At 42.8% G+C, this 20,162-nt stretch overlaps 1 protein-coding gene across 1 annotated transcript in view; it reads right to left on the bottom strand.

Annotated features, from left to right (window-relative positions):
• The window catches only part of RIPOR2 (RHO family interacting cell polarization regulator 2), a 238,468-nt gene that overhangs the window by 7,844 nt on the left and 210,462 nt on the right, over nucleotides 1–20,162 (bottom strand). The window contains 6 exon segments of the mRNA XM_078000913.1: nucleotides 2,824–3,026; nucleotides 5,756–5,914; nucleotides 8,133–8,294; nucleotides 9,879–10,014; nucleotides 13,280–13,448; nucleotides 16,672–16,853. Coding sequence (XP_077857039.1) covers nucleotides 2,824–3,026; nucleotides 5,756–5,914; nucleotides 8,133–8,294; nucleotides 9,879–10,014; nucleotides 13,280–13,448; nucleotides 16,672–16,853 — 1,011 coding nt within the window.

The raw sequence follows: 20,162 nt of genomic DNA, 5'->3' as shown, positions 1-20,162 counted from the left end.
AGGTATACCTCGTTCTCACTCTCTGAGATAAACTACAGCATATAACCTACACAATTTGCACTACCTTCAGAGCAAGAAAAAAAAAAGTCATTGAGATTCATGTTAATTAAAAGAGTCATTTATTCAATAAATTGATCCTTTATGTTCTCCTAGATCTCCTATGACTCTAGGAGAACATAAGGGATCAATTTATTGAGTAACATAATCATGGTGGGCTTTTATTGGCCACCTAAAGGTAATTTTTTTAACCAAGTAATGAAGAAGGCAAAATTTCTCAGAGCTGTTTTTGATCCCAGATCATTAACTTTTTCTTTTAAGGTGTTAATCCCTTTGTATATGTCCCATCATAAAGGCCTGCAAGCTCCTGCCCCTTGTCCCATGTGTCATTCCAAGATTTGAAACATTCTCCTAGAGTCCATGACTCTAGGAGAATATACGGGATCAATTTATTAAATAAAATTGGGAGATAGAGAGTTATGGTTCTGGCTTTTAAGGAGCCTGTAGATGTAGTAGAAATGCTAAGACTGTTAGAAGGAACTGAAGAGAAGAAATGTATTAGGTGCCATAAGAAATCCACAAGGTAAGTCAGTCACTTGAAGAAGAGACATTTTATGGAGGGCCAGGGTAAGTTTCACAAAAATGTTTGAACTGGAATGGAAATGATGGGTTAGATTCCAGCGGGGAAGTTGATTGAAAAAAAGGTATTCAGGCAGAAATAAGGAAGACAGGAGGAGGCAGTACGTTCCAGTGAGGAGGGTGGTAATGTCAGTTTGAGATTTGCTGAGTTTGATACATGGCAAATTAATGCTCTGTATAAAAAAACTCTGCATAAAAGTACATTGTCTTTTTTTTTTTTTTTTGAGACAGTCTCGCTCTGTGGCCCACGTTGGAGTGCAGTGGCATGATCTTGGCTCACTGCAACCTCCGTCTCCCGGGTTCAAGTGATTCGCCTACCTCAGCCTCCTAAGTAGCTGGGATTACAGGTGCCCACCCCCACACCCAGCTATTTTTTTTTTTTTTTTTTTTTTAGTAGAGATAGGATTTTGCCATATTGGCCAGGCTGGTCTTGAATTCCTGACCTTGTGATCCGCCCGCCTTGCCCTCCCAAAGTGTTGGGATTACAGGCGTAAGCCACTGCACCCAGCCAATTGTCTTATTTTTACCAAGCTAATTTTTTCCTAAATGGTTGATAAAATGTGTAGTACTTAACATTAATTCAAATGAATAAGAATCACTATATGTCATATTGGTTCACAGGAAACTTAATTACTCTTGAAGAGAATTGAGGGTGGAAAGAGAGGACTAACTTTTGATTTTGTTGGGCTATATTGTGCATTTCTTGCTATTTGTCTGAATTACTTTTATTTTTTATTTTTATTTATTTATTTATGTTTTGAGATGGAGTTTTACTCTTGTTGCCCAGGCTGGAGTGCAATGGCGCAATCTTGGCTCACTGCAACCTCCGCCTCCTGGGTTCAAGCGATTCTCCTGCCTCAGCCTCCCTAGTAGCTGGGATTACAGGCGGATGCCACGATGCCCAGCTAATTTTTGTATTTTTAGTAAAGACAGGGTTTCACCATGTTGGTCAAGTTGGTTGTAAACTCCTGACCTCAGGTGATCCACCCACCTGGGCCTCCCAAAGTGCTGGGATTACAGACGTGAGCCACCGCGCCCGGTTTACTTTTATTTTTAAAAGCGTAACTCAAGTCAGATCACCATACTAAAGGGTATCTGTTGAATCAACAAGTGGTATTGCTCTGCCATTTGTTTTATTTTTTTGAGACAGGGTTCTTGCTCTGTCACCCAGGCTGGAGTACAGTGGTGTGATCACAGCTCACTATAGCCTCAACCTCCTGGGCTCAGGTGATCCTCCCACCTCAGCCTCCCAAGTAGCTGGTACTACAGATATGTGCCACCATGCCCGGCTTAATTGTTTTTTAATGTTTTTTTTTTTTGTAGAAACGGGGTTTCGCCATGTTGCCTAGACTGGTCTCGAACTCCTGGGACCAATCCATCCTCCTGCCTCAGCCTCCCAAAGTGCTGGGATTACAGGCATGAGCCACCGTGCCTGGGCTATATGATGATATTTCTTAGATTTATCCCTTTTCCATGGTCTCAGGTCTTGTTGGAGGTCTCAGTTTCCTACTGGGCCATCACCACAGCATTCTGCTCCCCGTGCCTAACAATGAGGGACCCCCTTCCTCCAGCATGCATTACATCAGCATAGGCAGCCTCCCTCCCCTCCCTTTTCTTTGCCTAGCATCCAAAAGGGAGGAAATAACCCTCAATCCACAGCTGGGCAGCTACACAGGGACTAGCCTCCCATACAAAAGGAACAAGGTCCCTGAAGTGCCACTTGCCATCAACCCCCTCCAAAGCTCCCATTTCCAGAGGTGGATATACACCAAGGTCATCTTTAGCATTTCATCCCTATTGAAGCATTGTTATAAGGCAAACATGCCCGAGAGGAAGGACAATTGAAGTTATCATCACCCATTTAAGTCTTGGAATATATGGTTTTGGTAAGGGGTAAACCTGGGTTTGATAGTGAACCTTGAAGGCCCTTGAAATGAGTAAAAGAGGGAAATGGCAGGAGTTCAAGGCTGTATCGAGCTATGATTGCATTACCTGGGTGGTGCATGTCCAGCCTGGGTAGCAAAGTAGGACCCCATCATTTCTTTAGTTTTGATTGGTTTATGGAGCACATATTATCAATAAGCAGAAAAAATTATTTTTGTAAAAGAATAAATGCTAAAATATTAGTAGTAAATGATAGAAAATTAAACCAGCTTCTGGCTCAATGGCCATGGTTTAGTGTCTTACCTTTTCCCTGAAATGCTGATTTTTGGAGGCTGCTGCCAAGTAAAGCGTCACAGCCTCGCTAACTTCATTGTCCTCTCTGGTTAATAGGAGAGCCAGAGTCCTGAGGACTTCCTGCTGGGCCGGGAGGTTGCTGGGAGCAAGGTCACTCATGGTCTGTAGCAGTTTTTCATCTCTCAGTGATTGCAGAGTCTGAACCATGGAAACTAGAGGGTAAGAAGGAAGGAGATTTCATGTTCTGACATGCTAAAGTAACGAGCTCATTACAAATATAAATAGAACTCAAGTACATGAGAAAGTATAGTATAGTAACTCAAATACATATGAAAAATTAGCGTCAGATAAAGGTGGTATTTCAGATTGGTGAGAAAAGGACAGACTATTCAAATAACTACATTACAGTGATGGGCAAAGCACATGGGAAAAAGTGAAGGTGGGTTTCTATCTCATAATGGCTACAAAAATAACTTATAGATGAATTAGCCCAATGTAAAAATATACAGAAGAAAATACAGGTAGACGGTTTTTACTATCTTCCTAATATATGTATGGCAGACTCAATTGCTCCTCTTTTAGTCAAACCTGTTTGGCAAAACCCCAATCCTGGGTGAACCCAGTACAGAAACCAAGTCTTCACTGAGGCAACTGGGCCCTGATGGAGCAACCCGTTTATTTATTTATTTATTTAATTTTTTTCTTTTCTTTTCTTTCTTTCTTTTATTTTTGAGACAGAGTCTTGCTCTTGTTGCCCAGGCTGGAGTGCAAATAGTGTGATCTCAGTTCACTGCAACCTCCGCTTCCTGGGTTCAAGTGATTCTCTTGCCTCAGCCTCCCAAGTAGCTGGGATTACAGGTGCATGCCACCATGCCCAGCTAATTGTTGTATTTTTCGTAGAGACGGGTTTCACCACGTTGGCCAGGCTGGTCTCGAACTCCTGACCTCAAATGATCCACCCGCCTTGGTCTCCCAAAGTGCTGGGATTACAGGTGTGAACCACCGTGCCTGGCCAGAGCAACCTGTTTTGTTGGTTGGAATATGAAGACAATACAGTAAAAAATAAGGTTTTGAGTCCCATTTGGACAAATTAACCATGTTCCTTGAATAAAGAGTATACTATACTCCCTAACCAGAAATCCAGCATGACCGACCGTTAGTCACAAAAACCCTGGGATGAGGATGTGTCTGGTCAGTACAGATGGAAACATAAAAGCCAAAATTCATGCTCCATGAATAAAGCAATATTCTCTACACAGTAGACAAATGTGTGACTTATTTAGATTTTTTTTTTTTTGCTTTAATTTCCTATTTTCCTTGCTGTGGATGCTCTATCAATTTCACTGCTTTGTAAATAAACACCCTAGTAAAAAGCCTCAAGGCAGCATTGTGGATTATAACATCTAAATTAACAAATAGAAAATAGCCTAAATGTTCAACAATATAATCAAATACATTAGTATACATTCAAATGCAGAACTATTAATCTAATAACTAACATAATCTAATACAAATGCTTTCAAAGAATACTTAATAACACAGAACATAATATCAAATAAAAAACAGGAGCAATACTCTGTAAGGCATAATTACAATTTTGAATCTAAAACCCACATACATTCAACTGAAAAATACATTCAATTTAAAAAGTAGGGGAAGGAGAGATTGGAATTTCTTTCTTTATACTTCTCTGTTTTTTATATATATATTTTAAATAATGAAGACTTTCCCTTTTATAGTGAAAGAAAAGAGACACTTAAAAGGTTAAGGGTTTTTTTTTTTCATTGTCATTTCCCATTTCTGTTAGTAAATGAATAGGCTTTCTTGGGGACCATGTAATAAGAGGCTGGAGATGTAAACTGCCACTGATATAATCTGAGTAATAGAAACATTTTCTCAGGATATTGATTTAGTTGGGACAAATTTGGTATCAAGAAATAAATATTATAATATTATAAAATAAGACTTTGTGGTCCTAAAACAAGGTCTTTCTGCCCATGCTTTGTCTTCCTGGTCCTCTGTGCTGGCGTCTGCCTCGTAACGGGTTATGCTCAGACTCTCTCCCATGCTCCGTGCTGGTACAGTGCTGGGTGAAGGAAGATTTTGCTTCCTTCACTATGATGCCACCCAATGTGCTGACTGTGTTGTTGCAGGATATGATGTTCTGGAGAGAGAAGGGGTAAGCCTGGGCTTGTGCCAGACAGGTTGCTGCTGCCTGGTGCCGTGCCAGACTCACCTAGCTCCAAAGAACACACCTCATTCCTCCCGTCCCTTTTAACCTGCATTGTCAAGTCTCCGTGGATTTATAGAGCATAAACCTGGGAACCAGAAACCAGCCCCTCACTACCTGGCTCCACTCCCAAAGTGGAGTTTTCACTTGATTCAGATTGTTATTTTTTTTCCAGTCTCTGAAGGGCCACGTGGAATGGCAAGAACCGGCTTCATTGGTGCACACCTGCACTGGCAGCTGTTCTCCTTGTTCCCTGGACATGGAGCCCTAGAGTTAGTTTTCCACCATTTCCTCCTTTCCCTTCCCACCATGTTACCTACCTGCCTTCTTTGAAACCCCATTTCTTCCTATTATTACTGAAAGTCTCACCAAAAAGGGCAATATAAAATAGTATTGCCTGTAGGATTGATCCGACTAACGGCAAATACATTACTGAAGGAAATAAATTACAGTGAAAGCTTAAATCATTTACCAACATCCCGTAAATGGTACCTCTCTGCCAGATAATTGAGTTGCTTCTAGTGAATCCCTGGTTCATTAACAAGGGGCTCACTAATGTTAAAAGTCCAAAAGTCATTTAAAAGGCAAATTGCACCTCTACTGTGGACTTGAAAAATAAAAGGCCATCATTGCCAAAAGCCATGATTTAAAAGACCAGAGATATTGCCAAATTGAGCCACCACTACAATGTGACAAAAGAACATGTCCCACCTTGCCTTGCCAGCTGGCTCAGGTAACTCTCCAGGTCACTGACGCCGTGGCTGGTGAAGTAACTGTAATACTGGAAAACAGTGACGACTTCCGAGGACAGGCTGGAGGAAAGCAGAGGCTCAGCCTGGTCCAGAATTTGGGACACCAGGGTTCGAAACACTATTCGGAAGGGAAAGACACAAAGCAGCTTTAGATATATGACCATTCATTCATTCAATAACTTTTATTTTTATTTTTATTTGAGACACAGGGTCTCACTTTGTTGCCCAGGTTGGTCTCAAACTCCTGGGCTCAAGCAGTCCTCCTGCCTCAGCTTCCCAAGTAGATGGAATTGCAGGCATGAGCCATCACATCTGGCTCAATAAGTTGTTTATCTTTTATTGTGGTTGAAGATACAGTGAAGTAGGTAAAGTAAGCAGTTGGATGGTTTTTGCACATGTGCACACCTGTGTAACTGCTATTTAGATCAAGATATGGAAGACGGCCCGCATTCCATAAGGTTTCCTTGTGCCCCTTCCCAGTCCATAACCACCCTTCCCTTCCCTTATATATAACATACATAACGAATAAATATTATATATGTGTGTGTAGAAGAGAGATAAAAAGGAAAAGGAAGAGACAAGTGAGAGAGGAAAAGAGAAGGAAGGAAGGAAAAAAGGAAGGAAAAATGAAGGGAAGAGAAAGGAAGGGAAGGGCACAAATCGGCAACTAACAATCTGACATCTATCAACATAAATTAGTTTCACCTGTTCTTGAACTTCATGTAAATGTAATTATATGGTATGTACTTTTGGTGTCTTGTTCCTTTTACACAACAAAGTATCTGTGAGATTCATTCAAATTATTGATTATAGCAACAATGTGTTCTTTTTGAAAATTGCTAGCCCAGGGCTGGACACAGTGGCTCACTCCTGTAATCCCAGCACTTTGGGAGGCTGAGGCAAGTGGATCACCTGAGGTCAGGAGTTCAAGACCAGCCTGGCCGACATGGCGAAACGCTGTTTCTACTAAAAATATAAAAATTAGCCGGTCATGGTGGCATGTGCCTGCCATCACAGCTACTGGGGGTGCTGAGGCAGGAGAATCGCTTGAACCTGGGAGGTGAAGGTTGCAGTTAGCTGAGATCACACCATTGCACTCCAGCCTGGGCAATAGAACGAGACTCCATCTCAAAAAAAAAAAAAAAAAAAAAAGAAAGAAAAAAGAAAAAAATATATTGCTGGCCCAGAGTAGTGGCTCACAACTGTAATTCCAGCACTTTGGGAGGCCAAGGGAGGATTGCTTGAGCCCAGGAGTTCAAGACCAGCCTGAGCAAGAGGGTGAAACCCCGTCTCTACTAAAAGTACAAAAATTAGCCAGGTGTGTTGGCATCTACCTATAGTCCCAGTACAAAAGGGGAAGAGGCAGGAGAATCTCCTGAGCCCAGGAGGTGGAGGCTGCAGTGAGCTGTTATCACACCACTGCATTCCCCCTGGGTGACAGGGTGAGACCTTGTCTGTATTTTGTTTTTAAAAATTGCTGTGTAATACTCTGTGCTATGAGTATATTACAATTTATCCATTCTCTTGTGGGCATTTAGGTTGTTTCCAATTTTTTGCTCTTGTGAGTAAAGCTGGTAGGAACCTTCTAAATGTCCTTTCTTGTGAACATAGCACTTATTAGTCTTTACATATTTAGGAGTGAATGTGCTGGATCCAAGGGTAGGGGGTTTATTGAGCTTTAGTAGAAATTGCCAAAGAGTTTTTCCAAAGTGATCATACCATTTGACACTCTCAAACTGGTGAAACTGTAATGAAAGAAGTACACATATAGAAATAACAATACCTAAGAACGTAGTAGCTTTATTATTATTGAGATGGAGTCTCACTCTGTCACCTAGGCTGGAATGCAGTGGCGTGATTTCAGCTCACTGCAACCTCTGCCTCCTAGGTTCAAGCGATTCTCCTGTCTCAGTCTCCCAAGTAGCTGGAATTACAGGCGTGGGCCACTATGCCCGGCTAAGTTTTGTATTTTTAGTAGAGACGGAGTTTCGTCACGTTGGCCAGGCTGGTCTCGAACTCCTGACCTCACGTGATCCACCCGTCTCGGTCTCCCAAAGTGCTGGGATTACCGATGTGAGCCACTGTGCCTGGATAAAATGTAGTAGCTTTAAATGTCACTGCTGATATTCTGAATTAAAACAGTTCAACATCTTTCTTTTCTTAAATCTGAGTAGATGATGTTTTCCCTGGACAGTACACTTCTTTTTTCAGGGCTGGCCTTTTGTGTGCTTCCCATCCGCAGGCAAGTGGTAGCAGGAACCCCTCCCCCCGGATCCCGCCACAAAGCCCACTCTCACACCGAAGGACAGAAATTCTCTCTCTACCGCTGCCTCTACCTGGGTCTGCAAGTCCTGGATATTCTTTGTTGACGGTTCTGGCAAAGCTGGCCTCCAGTTGCTTAATCACTCTGTCCACTGGGCTGTGGTAGACACCAATAGGGCTGCAGCACTTGGTCCAGAATGACAGCAAAGACAGCTTTTTGTGAAATTCTGGTATGGCTGGAAAAGAAGAGCAACCCCCCATCTCATAACACATTTTATTTTATTTTATCTTTTTGAGACAGAGTCTTGCTCTGTTACCCAGGCTGGAGTGCAATGGCATGATTTCGGCTCACTGCAACTTCCGCCTCCTGGGTTCAAGTGATTCTCTTGCTCAGCTTCCCAAGTACCTGGGATTACAGGCATGCACCACCACACCTGGCTAATTTTTGTATTTTTATTAGAGATGGGGTTTTACCATGTTGGTCAGGCTGGTCTCGAACTTCTGGCCTCAAGCAAACCACCCACCTCGGCCCCCCAAAGTGCTGGGATTATAGGCGTGAGCCACCGCGCCTGGCCATAACACATTTTAAATGAAGCAGATGAAGACGTGTTGAGGGAGGGGTGTGTGTGGGGGGAGGTCTTTAGGGACCTTTTTTCTCCCCATAAGACCGCGATTAGTTTTCAGATGGAACTAGCAGATTCCTCTGTGGTTGGCAGACGGCCCGAAGGGTAAAGAAGTTATGACAGGAACTCATCCTGCCTGGGCAGCAAAGAAAACAGAGCAAACACAAGGCTGCTTGCTGTGAGTGATAGGAAACACAGGAGCTCCACCCTTGGGAAACGTTCCAATCATGGGTTTTCCTGTAACTCCACAGCAGAAATCATACAGAATCGAGGACTCAAACTTGAGGAGCGTTTCCTGAAGGGGATGGGAGGTAGCGGTAGGTGGCTGGAGGAAACTTTTACCCTGCCCAGGTGGTTCCCTGACTGAAATGACTGAACAGCATGGTACCAGGTGGCATAGGAACAATGTTTCACTTGTATGTGTCATGATCATGAGGAGGGGGCTGGGAGAGGAGAGGACGCCAGTCACTCACAGCCTGAATGTCCTGCCCCTCTTCATGCCCCTCAGAGACCGGCCAAGGTCACCTACTTCTACTGGGAATGGATGTGGGAGGCAGAAATGTACAGGGAGAATAAGATAGAGGAAGTTTTAGGTTTAATCAGAGATTACCTGGAAGACCCTATTTCTGCTGAATATCTGATATGAAAAAAGATATAAATTCTGGTTTCTACAAAAGTGCCCCATAGCCAGATCACACAAATTCAAAGGCATCTTTCCCATGTCAAATTCTTCATCTAAAACTCTTAGAATCAGGAACTCTCCTGGAGGTGTTTGCATGCATGTATTTGTACCTTTCCCGAGCAGGGTCTGGCAGGATCTTCCATTTGACAGTCACTATAGGAGTTGTCTTAGCCACCTCCAGGGTGCAAGAACATCCTATAGTCATCTGTCCCTAAAGGGAACCACACCAGCAGAAAGTGTGTGAAACTCTGCCTGTGAAGTGGGTGCTGTTTCTGTTTCTGTGTCAACTTTCGGAGGTGGAGGCCCTCTGGAAAAAAACTGTGTGTCTGCTGCTTTGACTCAGAAAGCCGAAATGTGACATTAATGAGTCCAATTTGTTTGGAGACCTTTCTCAATCCTGTGACCTAAGAATGCTTTTCTGTTTTTCCAACAAAGCAATGAACATGCATAGGGAGTGGACTGGGCTAGTGGTGTCATTATTTACATGAATAGCGGTGTAATTGGCAGATACTTACCTTCCACAACAGAACTGATATTTCCTATGTTCTCATCACTGACAGCGGCGAGTTTCTCCATCACTTGGATCTGCCTAGAAAGCTTCTCTAAGAGACTTCTTGCCACAAATGGGATTTTGCTTGAGAAAACAATTTGCTGGTAAAACAAACAAAACCACTGTTTCAATTATGTTGTTTTCAGTAGAGCTTTCTCTACCCAGCTTCATCCTTCCTGAATGTGGTGATGATACTAAATAAACTCATGCAATGTTTTTCTTCCAGCTTGATAATGATCCTCATTCCATGCCAGTTACAACATCTGATGAAATCAGGCATGTTTTTGTTGCTTTGCATTTCTTCATGTGTGCATAAATTCTGGAACTTTCTCAGTAGTAGGTCTACAACGTTATTATAAAGCTGCCTTCCCTTTTATGTACTATGAATCTGATCTTCCCCTTTGAAACGTAAGTGGCAGTTTAGGCTGTGTCTTGGTGTGTAAGCAGAAATAGATTTGTCTTACAAATGCAGTAATTTTTCACAGCATGGTTTTATTTTTGTGTGTGTGTGTTCAAGTTGAAAGTTAAGGGCAGGTTAAATAATAATGATAATTACAATCAGAGCTGTCTCTTGATAACAAATGAGTGCTTACTATGTGCCAGCCACTGGTCTGAGTCCTGTATAAGTGTTAGCTTATGTTATTTCTCATAACAACCCAGTGAGGTGGGTCCTATTGAAATCCCCATTTTACTGATGAGAAAATTGAGGCACAGAGAGGTTAAGCAACCTGCCCAAGGTCACATAAGTTGTAAGTGGGTTCATTTGTGTGCAGTTCACAAGAATGAGAAGGCCTAAGAGAGGAAAGAATATAAGTCACTTGCTGCCCAATGGTTCTATCCCTTTCTGTGTCTCTCAGAGACCTGTCTTGATCACCTGGTAGGCATAGATGCAGAACACAGACCTGTACTACTATGTTGCATTGTTTAAAGTATTGAGACTCTAAAACAAAAAAGATTTTCAAACCCAGCACTTTGGGAGGCTGAGGCAGGCAGATCATGAGGCCAGGAGATTGAGACCATCCTGGCCAACATGGCAAAACCCTACCTCTACTAAATATACAAAAATTAGCCAGGCGTGGTGGTGCAGGCCTGTAGTCTAAGCTATTCAGGAGGCTGAGGCAGGAGAGTCGCTTGAAACCTGCAGTGAGTCAAGATTGTGGCACTGCACTCCAGCCTGGGTGACAGAGTAAGACTCTGTCAAAAAAAAAAAAAAAAGTCTAGTGCAGCAATTATGTACTAACACCTTTCTTGTGAGTAAATACAATAGCAATGAACTGCTTTATTTTGAAAATAATTGTAGTGATTATGATTCTTAGAAAATGCACATCTTTATCTCTCTGTGATTATATACCTAACAAATAAGTAAGCTCACACATGAATCAATGCAAGTGAGAAGTTTCTAATCCTCACTCCTTCAATCTACATCTTTATATCCACCTCTTCTGTTTTTGTACCATTGCTCATCCCCACAGAAAGGCTGAATTATTATAATCATGGCCTTATTACTGAGAGAAACACTTCATTGACTGCTTACACTAAAAACATGCCAATTAGTCTTTGCGAGAAAACAGTCACTCCTTCATAGACAAGAATTCTTTTATGTCTCACAAAACAGCTATTTTTCTCTAAAAGAGAAACAAGTAGTTTGCTTGGCGTAGTATCAAGGTCAGCAAGGACAAAGAGCTGTCTCGTTCAAATGGTTGGTGAGTAGAAAACAGTCATACATAAATAAAAATCCCTGTCTATTTTGATCAGAAAAAAAAATTGCACATTCTACCAGATTGGTTGTCAGTCTCATGGTTTGTGAGACCTTGGTGGTTTTTGACCTTGAAACTCAACAGAAGAGTTCAACTAAGTGTTGGCTAACCAAGTGGCAGGAGTTAGAATTGCCGACCAGTCTCCCACAGCACACGGTTGTCTGAGGCTTCTTTGATGCTCTTCATCTCCGGTGGAGAAGCATATTCTCCTTACATGTGTGTTACCAAGGAGGCAACCCTGCCCCTCTGCTGGGCTCCCAAGGGACCCCTGGCTCCTCACCCTGACTCTTGTCTTCCAACAGGCTCTGTGCTTTTGGGTTACAACAATTCCTCCTCTTTCTGCACCCTTCCTGCTTGGCTGATCCCCTTGACACTTTTTTCTTTTTTTTTTTTAAATGAGGCCTCAGCCTCCCAAAGTGCTGGGTTTGCAAATCCTATTTGTTTTAGAGTCCAAATACCTTAGACAATTCAGCATGGTAGTACAGGTCCATGTTCTGCATCTGTGCCTATCAGGTGATCGAGACAGGTCTCTGAGAGACACAGAAAGGAGTAGAACCATTGTTACCCAGGCTGGAGTGCAGTGGCGCCTTCACAGCTCACTGCAACCTCTGCCTCCCAGGCTCAAGCAACCCTCCCTCCTCAGCCTCCTGAGTAGCTGGGACCACAGGCGTGTGCCACCACGCCTGACTAATTTTTGTATCTTTTGTAGAGATGAGGTTTCACTCTGTTGACCAGGCTAGTCTCAAACTCCTGGGCTCATACAATCTTCCTGCTTTGGCCTCCCAAAGTGCTGGGACTATAGGCGTGAGCCACTGTGCCTGGTCTGGAACCATTATATTAGCTTTTGCATTCTCTTCCTGTTTCACATACATCCAAGCAAGCTGGGAGAAGAATGATATTAGGAGAAGAAAAGCAACCAGGCAAGGAGAAAGCTCTTAAGTAGATGCTTGAGGAAAAATGCTTTGTTCAAGACAGCTGAAACCCTTCCTGCAACAAAAGAATTTCAGAACATTTGCGCCACTGTTGAAAAACCTTAAGTGGTAAACAGCTTGGGATGAGAAGAAAAATCAGCTCTGTGGTGTCCCAGAATGAAAGCTAAATGGTGATGATGATGGCCTAGAGAAATATCTCTTAGCATTGCTAATAAGAAGTACTTATTCAAGATCCAGGAGACTGTGATTAGATTCTTTAACACTTTCTTTTAGCTCTCCAGGTGGTGAAAAAGTAATTCATTTGACATTCACATTAATATATATTCAGTACTACTGGCTTTCAAACTCCATTGCAGATGGTAGAATACAAATGCTTTCCCCCTCGCCACCCCCTTAATCACATTATTCTCATTTACTACCAAATGAGACAACAATGAGAGCTAACCATATTCCACCTACTACTGTTAAGGTCTGGAGAGTTAGGTTCGAAGATGAAAAACCCAAGGTTGTAGAGGGTTGGGCAGGCCCATCAGAGTTTTTGACTGGGCTCAAACCAGAGCAAGACTGTTCTCTTATTCCTGAATTCTCGTTCCCCTGGCAACACTAAAAAATGAAAGCACACTTCCTGGTATGTAAATCACCTGGTATCTCAAACACAAATTCATCGCTGATCCTACCTGCACGAGTTGGGTGCAGTACTGGAGGTGCCTGATGATGGTGATGTCCAGGCTCTCGTTGCCTGTGGTCAGTGGGAGAGGACTTCCTGCCACACTGGTCCCAACTCCTGTGTCTTCAGTGAGCGCTTCACTGAGATGGCCCCTGGCTTCTGGGTGAACTGACCTGTAACTATTGAAGGTGGGCAAAACATTAGCTATTCTTTTTCTGTGCACAAACCACAGGTCAAGTCAACATGGTTTGCATCAGGCCCCAGCAGCACCCCCTGAAAACAGTCTTTCACTTGCCTATCTTGAAAGATAGAGACACCTTTCAAAAATTACTTAATTCTGCCTGGTCACCAAATTGCCTAGAGTTAAAAGGAAATGCAAACAAATTGCTTTCAAAGTTCTTTCTCTGCTTCTTAAGCCTAATGAGCCACTTATGAAGTCGTTTCACCCAGAAGTCTTTGAAACACGCCCTCAGTTTGAATGTGTTGCACTCTCCTGCTCTGTTGACAGGGTGATCTGCCACATTTTCTGGGATTAAACTGTCCTCTATATTTGTGGTTTCCCAAAGGCAATACCATTAAGAAATAATCTGTCACGGCTTTTTCCTGGCCTCACATCAATTGCTACTTGAATAAAAGGAAAAAGGAAAGCAGCCAAGAAGAGAGACATGATGTTCTACTCTGGACAAAAGTTAAAAAGGGTGTTTGAATATTTAGAGGAATAGCTTAGTTCTGCTTCTCACGCTTTGTTTAAACCTCCTTGTTGAACTGTATGAAGTTATATCATGATAGGCACCTACATTTTAAAAAATCTCTTGCATTGATTATCTAATTTTATTCTTAAAATAAACCTGTGTACTGGGGAGGGTGGCAAGAGTGATCTTGTTTCCCATGATTAGCAGGGATGTTAAGAGTGTCCTGGTTCACCCAGCTAGACAGGACAGGGCAGATTTGGGCTTCTAGCCTCACACTCTCTGGTGTCCACAATTTAAAAAGATCAGCACCAGAGCTTAGAGGCTTTGAATGCTTTATTCTGATTCACATTTGCCTCCAAGGGGAAAACACTCAGTTTGTGTCCGGGCAGTCCACACATAGCAGCTGTTATATATTTAAAACACACACACACACACACACACACACACACACACACACACACACACACACACACTCTTCCCTAATACTTCTGATGACATACAATGAGATTGATCAAATTAGACATATTTAATATAGATTTTTAACATTTATAAAATCTGTGATATTTCTGTTGTTAAAATGTTTCTTATAGCAAGAAGAAAAAAAGTTTAGATTGATGCCTGACTTTGCTATATCCTGTAACAGCTTAAGGTAACAAGTATGCAGAAAAATTTTTGGATAAGAAGCGTTTCACACATTCTATCAAGCTGAAAAATATGAAGGCAGAACAATTTATTTTTATTTATTTATTTTTGAGACAGAGTCTCGCACTGCTACCCAGGCTGGAGCACAGTGGCTCGATCTCAGCTCACTGCAACCTCCACCTCCCAGGTTCAAGCCATTCTCCTGCCTCAGCCTCCTGAGTAGCTGGGACTACAGGCATACACCACAATGCCTGGTTAATTTTTGTATTTTTAGTAGAGACGGGGTTTCACCATGTTGATCAGGCTGGTCTCGAACTCCTGACCTCAAGTGATTCACCCTCTTCGGCTTCCCAAAATTCTGGGATTACAGGAGTGAACCACCAGGCCCTGCCTTATTTATTTATTTGAGAGAAGGTCTTGCTCTGTTGCCCAAGATGGAGTGCTGTGGTACAATCTCAGCTCACCTTGACCTCCTGGGTTCAAGCAATCCTCCCACCTCAGCCTCCCGCATAGCTGGGACAACAGGTGCATACCACCACACCCAACTAACTTTCGTATTTTTAGTAGAGATGGGATTTTGCCATGTTTCCCAGGCTGGTTTTGAACTACTGAGTTCAAGTAATCCTCTGGCCTTGGCTTCCCAAAGTGCTGGGATTATAGGCATGAGCCACCATGCCTGGCCAAATGTAGGATAATTTAAACATTACATTAATTTAATAAATTTTCTTTGCCATGTCCCCAGTTTGCTTAAGGGGTAAATTCAAGTTCTCATGGTTTTTTTCCTGGTTTTATTTTGAAAAAGGAAACCCTTCAGGGACAACAACAACAACAACAAAAACTAACATCTTTCAGAGAGATTTGTGAAGGTTGAAGTCATAGCTTGCTGTAACTTGAAACCTGTTTACGTCATATTGTGCCAAAGGTAAAGATGAGCAGGCAATCCACCCCCACTTTGGGAAAGTGTGTTTTCTTTCACAGCAATTGGTGGAGGTGGGTACGTTCCACTGTACTTATTTTGCTTTATCTGTAGTTATAAAATTGGACCCCAGGCTCTAGTTCTCAAAATGCGATTTGGCTGCACAAGGACACCTGATGGTGAAGGTGACAATGTTTCACCTTCATCCGCTGCTTCCAGAGAGGGTCACATTCTCCACCTAGATTGCTGCAGAACCAGTGGCAGTCATCGGTCATCCTCTCTTACATTCTAAGAGAAATATGCACCATGGGACTTAAACTTGGCTTTGATGCATGCCTTGATGAACTCAGTCTCATGCAAAGACTCACTGGGTTGAAGGAAGCATAAAGGGTTGGGAAAGGGAAGCTCAACAAAACAAAGGCAACGGAAGTAAAGTGCAAACCAGGGAGAACCAGGTCCAAATTTGTCATCCAGTAAGAGTTCTCCAGAAATGTGTATACCTAGTTAATTTGGAATTAATTGCATGGGGTCAAGTTGTAGACATTGAACCCTATAAGACACATGTGAGGGCTGGGTGTGGTGGCTCACACCTGTAATCCCAGCACTTTGGGAGGCTAAGGCGGGTGGATCACCTGAGGTCAGGAGTTCAAGACCAGCCTGGCCAACATGTGAAACCCCATCTCTACTAAAAAAATACAAAAATTAGCCGGGTGTGGTGGCAAGCGCCTGTAGTCACAGCTACTGGGGAAGCTGAGGCAGGAGAATTGCTTGAACCTGGGAGGTGAAGGTTGTGGTGAGCTGAGATTGCACCACTGCACTCCAGCCTGGGTGACAGAGCAAGACTCTGTCCTTAAAAAAAAAAAAAAATGTGTACACATGTATGTGTATATAAACACTCTCATACAAAATTTTCCTATTTATAAAGAGGAAATATAAAGATATTTATTTTCCCTTAAGCAACCCCAAAGAGATGAATAATATTGATGCTTTTATTGCACTTGACAATAAAAAGGAATTGTAAGCCAATTGGTCACTCATGTGGAGAGTTTTATCTTCCTGGAAATGTGTACCAGGTCCCCTCTGACAGTAACAAAGAACTACTGTATCAGCTGTGATAGGAGAAATATAAGGAGACACTAACTTCAGACTTACCTGTGTTTCTCAGTCTCAGTGTCTGAAAATACTGAGTCAGCACCTCCGCCAACATTACAAACCTCATCACCATCCTCCTCCTCATCAAAATCAGAGGTGTTCAGGAAATCAAAGCTTTCTAAAGCACTTTCAACTGTAAGACTTAAACTGGAAGACCTGCTGCGGCTTACTGCTGGCTTGCACTGTAAAGGCAGAAGGCACCAGGGAGAACATCAACACATTCAGAAAGAGAAACAGGACACACGATGCTCAATTGGAGATGCCACACTTTTTTTTTTGTTTCAAGTTTTTATTTTTTGCTAGCATTTAAAAATGCATTTAAAAATCTTAATATCCAAAAAAGAAGTACAACCATGGGTAAAATGGCACAATATCTGGGACTGGTTGCAGAAGAATCCGGAGGGAAGTAAGCAGGTTGAAGAATAGGAAACAAGATTGGCCATGAGTTGATCACTGGGGAGGTTGAGGGATGGGCACACTGGGATCCATTAGAGGATTTTCTCTACTTCTGTTTGAAATTTTTGTAACAAAAAGTTGAAAACAAAACAAAACAAAACAAAGTCAACCACAAAGCCTTGGGAAACAGAACTGCTATATTCCTCTGCCTAGTGCTCACCCCAAAATAAAATACAACAAGCAGACAAATTTTAAGTCGTGAGTCAATGCTGAATACTGACCAATCTCTAATTCCAAGTGGCAATGTCTTCAGTGTTCTACAAAAGGTGCTAGCTATCTAAGGCACCTGCTCTAAAGGACTAACAAAACAAATCCCAGAAACAGGAAGTGGCTCAAATTTACCTAGCCCATGTTCCCTAGGTAAGAAGCCCTGCATCTTTTTTTTTTTTTTTTTTTTTTGAGACAAGGTCTTGCTCTGTCACTCAGGTTGGAGTGCAATGGTGTGATCACAGTTCACTGCAGCCTCAACCTCCTGGGCTTTAGCAATCCTCTCAACTTAGCCTCCCAGGTAGCTGAGACCACAGGCATGTGTCACCACACCAGGCTAATTTTTTTCCTTTTTGTAAAGACAGGGTCTCCCTATATTGACCATACTTGTCTTGAACTCTTGGGTTCCAGCAATCCTTGGCCTCCCAAAGTGTTGGGATTACAGGCATGAGCCATCGCACCTACTCACAGCATATAATTTTTCCTCTGAGCTTTGAGGAAAGAATGAATGCCTTAAGCATGACAAGAAGCAGCCCTGCTTCCTCTGTAGCTCTGCCTCAAAGGGAACAAGTCCCATCACTTCCCTGACCAGGCCCTGGCATCATGGGAACAATCCCATTCTCTGGCCTGGAGCATTCTATAATGCTGGCCACATGCAGAAACATTACAAGCAAAACAATGCCAGTTGCTACAGGCACAGAGTTGGAGAGAAGTATTTCCAAATATTCAAGAAGATGCTGGGGTGGGTCGAATGGGACAAATTCTGCAAGTAAGAAGCACTAAATGTCCTCCATCCAGTTAGGTGACACTCCGTGCTGATTTCTTAGTGCAAGGTAGAAAGGGCCTTGCAGGGATCTGTCTCTGACACTCAAGATGGCACAAAAGCACATGGGAAAACGTCTTTCAGTCTTTTAAATCACAGTTGTCTCATTCACCCTCAGTGATCTCCGTCCAAGAGGCAGCACCATTTAGTTTCTGATGGTCAAGATGTTTAGCATCCTAGGAATGTGAAGGAGGGAGAAAAGAGAAAGCTTTGTCCAGCTGATGCTTTAATTCTGGCTGGATACAAAGCCATTTGCCCCAGACCTAAACACACTCACTAGTGACGTTTTCAGCAGTCTCAGGGGGAGAGAGGGAGTCGGTCTGGACTTCACCTGCTTCTAGGGTCTTTTTTCCTAAGCAAGGCGTCTGCACAATTTGATCTTGTACAGTATGGATGTGTTTAAATATTGGTCATGACAAAGAAAGGGGCAGTTGAGGATTTTAGTAGCAGGACAATTTTAGAACAAGAGCAGACTGAAATAATACTCTGGAAAGAAGTCTCTGGTCACCAGTTTTTCATAATGCTTAGTGTTTCCTGCGGATTGAGCTACTTAGCAGCACCCTAGATGCCTGGAATGGGAGCTGCTATCACTACTGGATTTCTCTAAGGAATTCACTTTAGATGGCATCAATTTGTGTCTTAGCTCTTTGAAATGAATATCTTTTGCCCACAAAGCAAAGCTGGTCAACTGTGCAGAAAAGATAGGTGCTTAGTGGAATACCAGACAAGCAGCCTGCATGTACAAACCCTGAGCTGATGGTTTTGAACTGATATTTTACAGAAAGTAGATTCAGAGTGCCCTTCTGTGTCTCGGAGGCTATGCCATCAACTGAACTGTCATGAGCATTTGAGGACCTGGAGAGTCAGAGCCTGAATTATCATCTGCCTTAGGCACAAATCTCCTCCAGAGTTAGGTCAGCAAGACTGAGGAGAGAAGGATAAGATGGTCAAAAAGCCTTGGAAATGCAGTTTCAGATGCCACTGGGCATGTATAAACAATCATCATACTCTTTTTTTCTTTCTTTTTTGAGACAGGATCTCACTTTTTCGCCCAGGCTGGAGTGCAGTGGCATGATCTCGGCTCACTACAACCTCTGCTTCCTTGGCTCAAGCGATTCTTCCACCTCAGCCTCCCGAGTAGCTGGGACTACAGGTGTGTGCCACCACGCCCAGCTAATTTTTGTATTTTTTGTAGAGATGGGATTTTGTCATGTTGCCCGGACTGGTCTCTAACTCCTGGGCTCAAGTCATCTACCTGCCTTGGCCTCCCAACATGCTGGGATTACAGGCGTGAGCCACCATGCTCAGCCAGGAAAACAGTCTTAGAAAGGGATGCAACAGCCTTTTGTGGGTTGGTTCTTGGCTTGCCCCTGCAACCTTACTTTCAAGCCTTTTTAGAGACCAGGTTCCCCAACGAACTGCTCTTTTAAGAAAAAGGATCCGAGTTCTCTTTTCTTTTATACAACAATATAAATCAGAGCAGCAAATAATACAAGAAGGGGCAGTGAGATTTGGGACAACAATTCAAATCTGTCTTCTTGTGCAGTGTTTTTAAAAAAATTAATCTGTATGCAGGTCGAGACAGATACATTCTGATGCAGCAATAATGATCTCATTATCAGGACCTCCCGCCTGTGAGGAAATCATCCTTCTCATCTTACCCTCTCACCTGCACCCTGGGCTGTCTGATCCCCATGGATTGAGGGTATCTCTGGAGAGTCTATGGATTCCCCGCTCTAGAGTAGAACGGATGATTATTTTGCTGATGATTAATCTGAGATTCTGACTTGGTTATTTGGATCAATTGTGAGAACAGGCAGTCTCCTCCAGTAGGCAGTGGCTCATGGCTCTCACAATGGAACTGGATTACTCTGACTCCAATCAGGGAAAGGGCTCCCTGCTTTCCCCACCCCCTGAGAGGGATCCTATCCAGTAACGCCTGTGAGACTGTAATCATCAAAGTGCCACTATTTCACATATGGGATTAGAATGATTCACTTGGGGA

This window comes from Macaca mulatta, chromosome 4, assembly GCF_049350105.2.
Source record: "Macaca mulatta isolate MMU2019108-1 chromosome 4, T2T-MMU8v2.0, whole genome shotgun sequence".
In the NCBI taxonomy this organism is placed as follows: domain Eukaryota; kingdom Metazoa; phylum Chordata; class Mammalia; order Primates; family Cercopithecidae; genus Macaca; species Macaca mulatta.
This window is presented reverse-complemented; position numbering and strand designations above follow the sequence as displayed.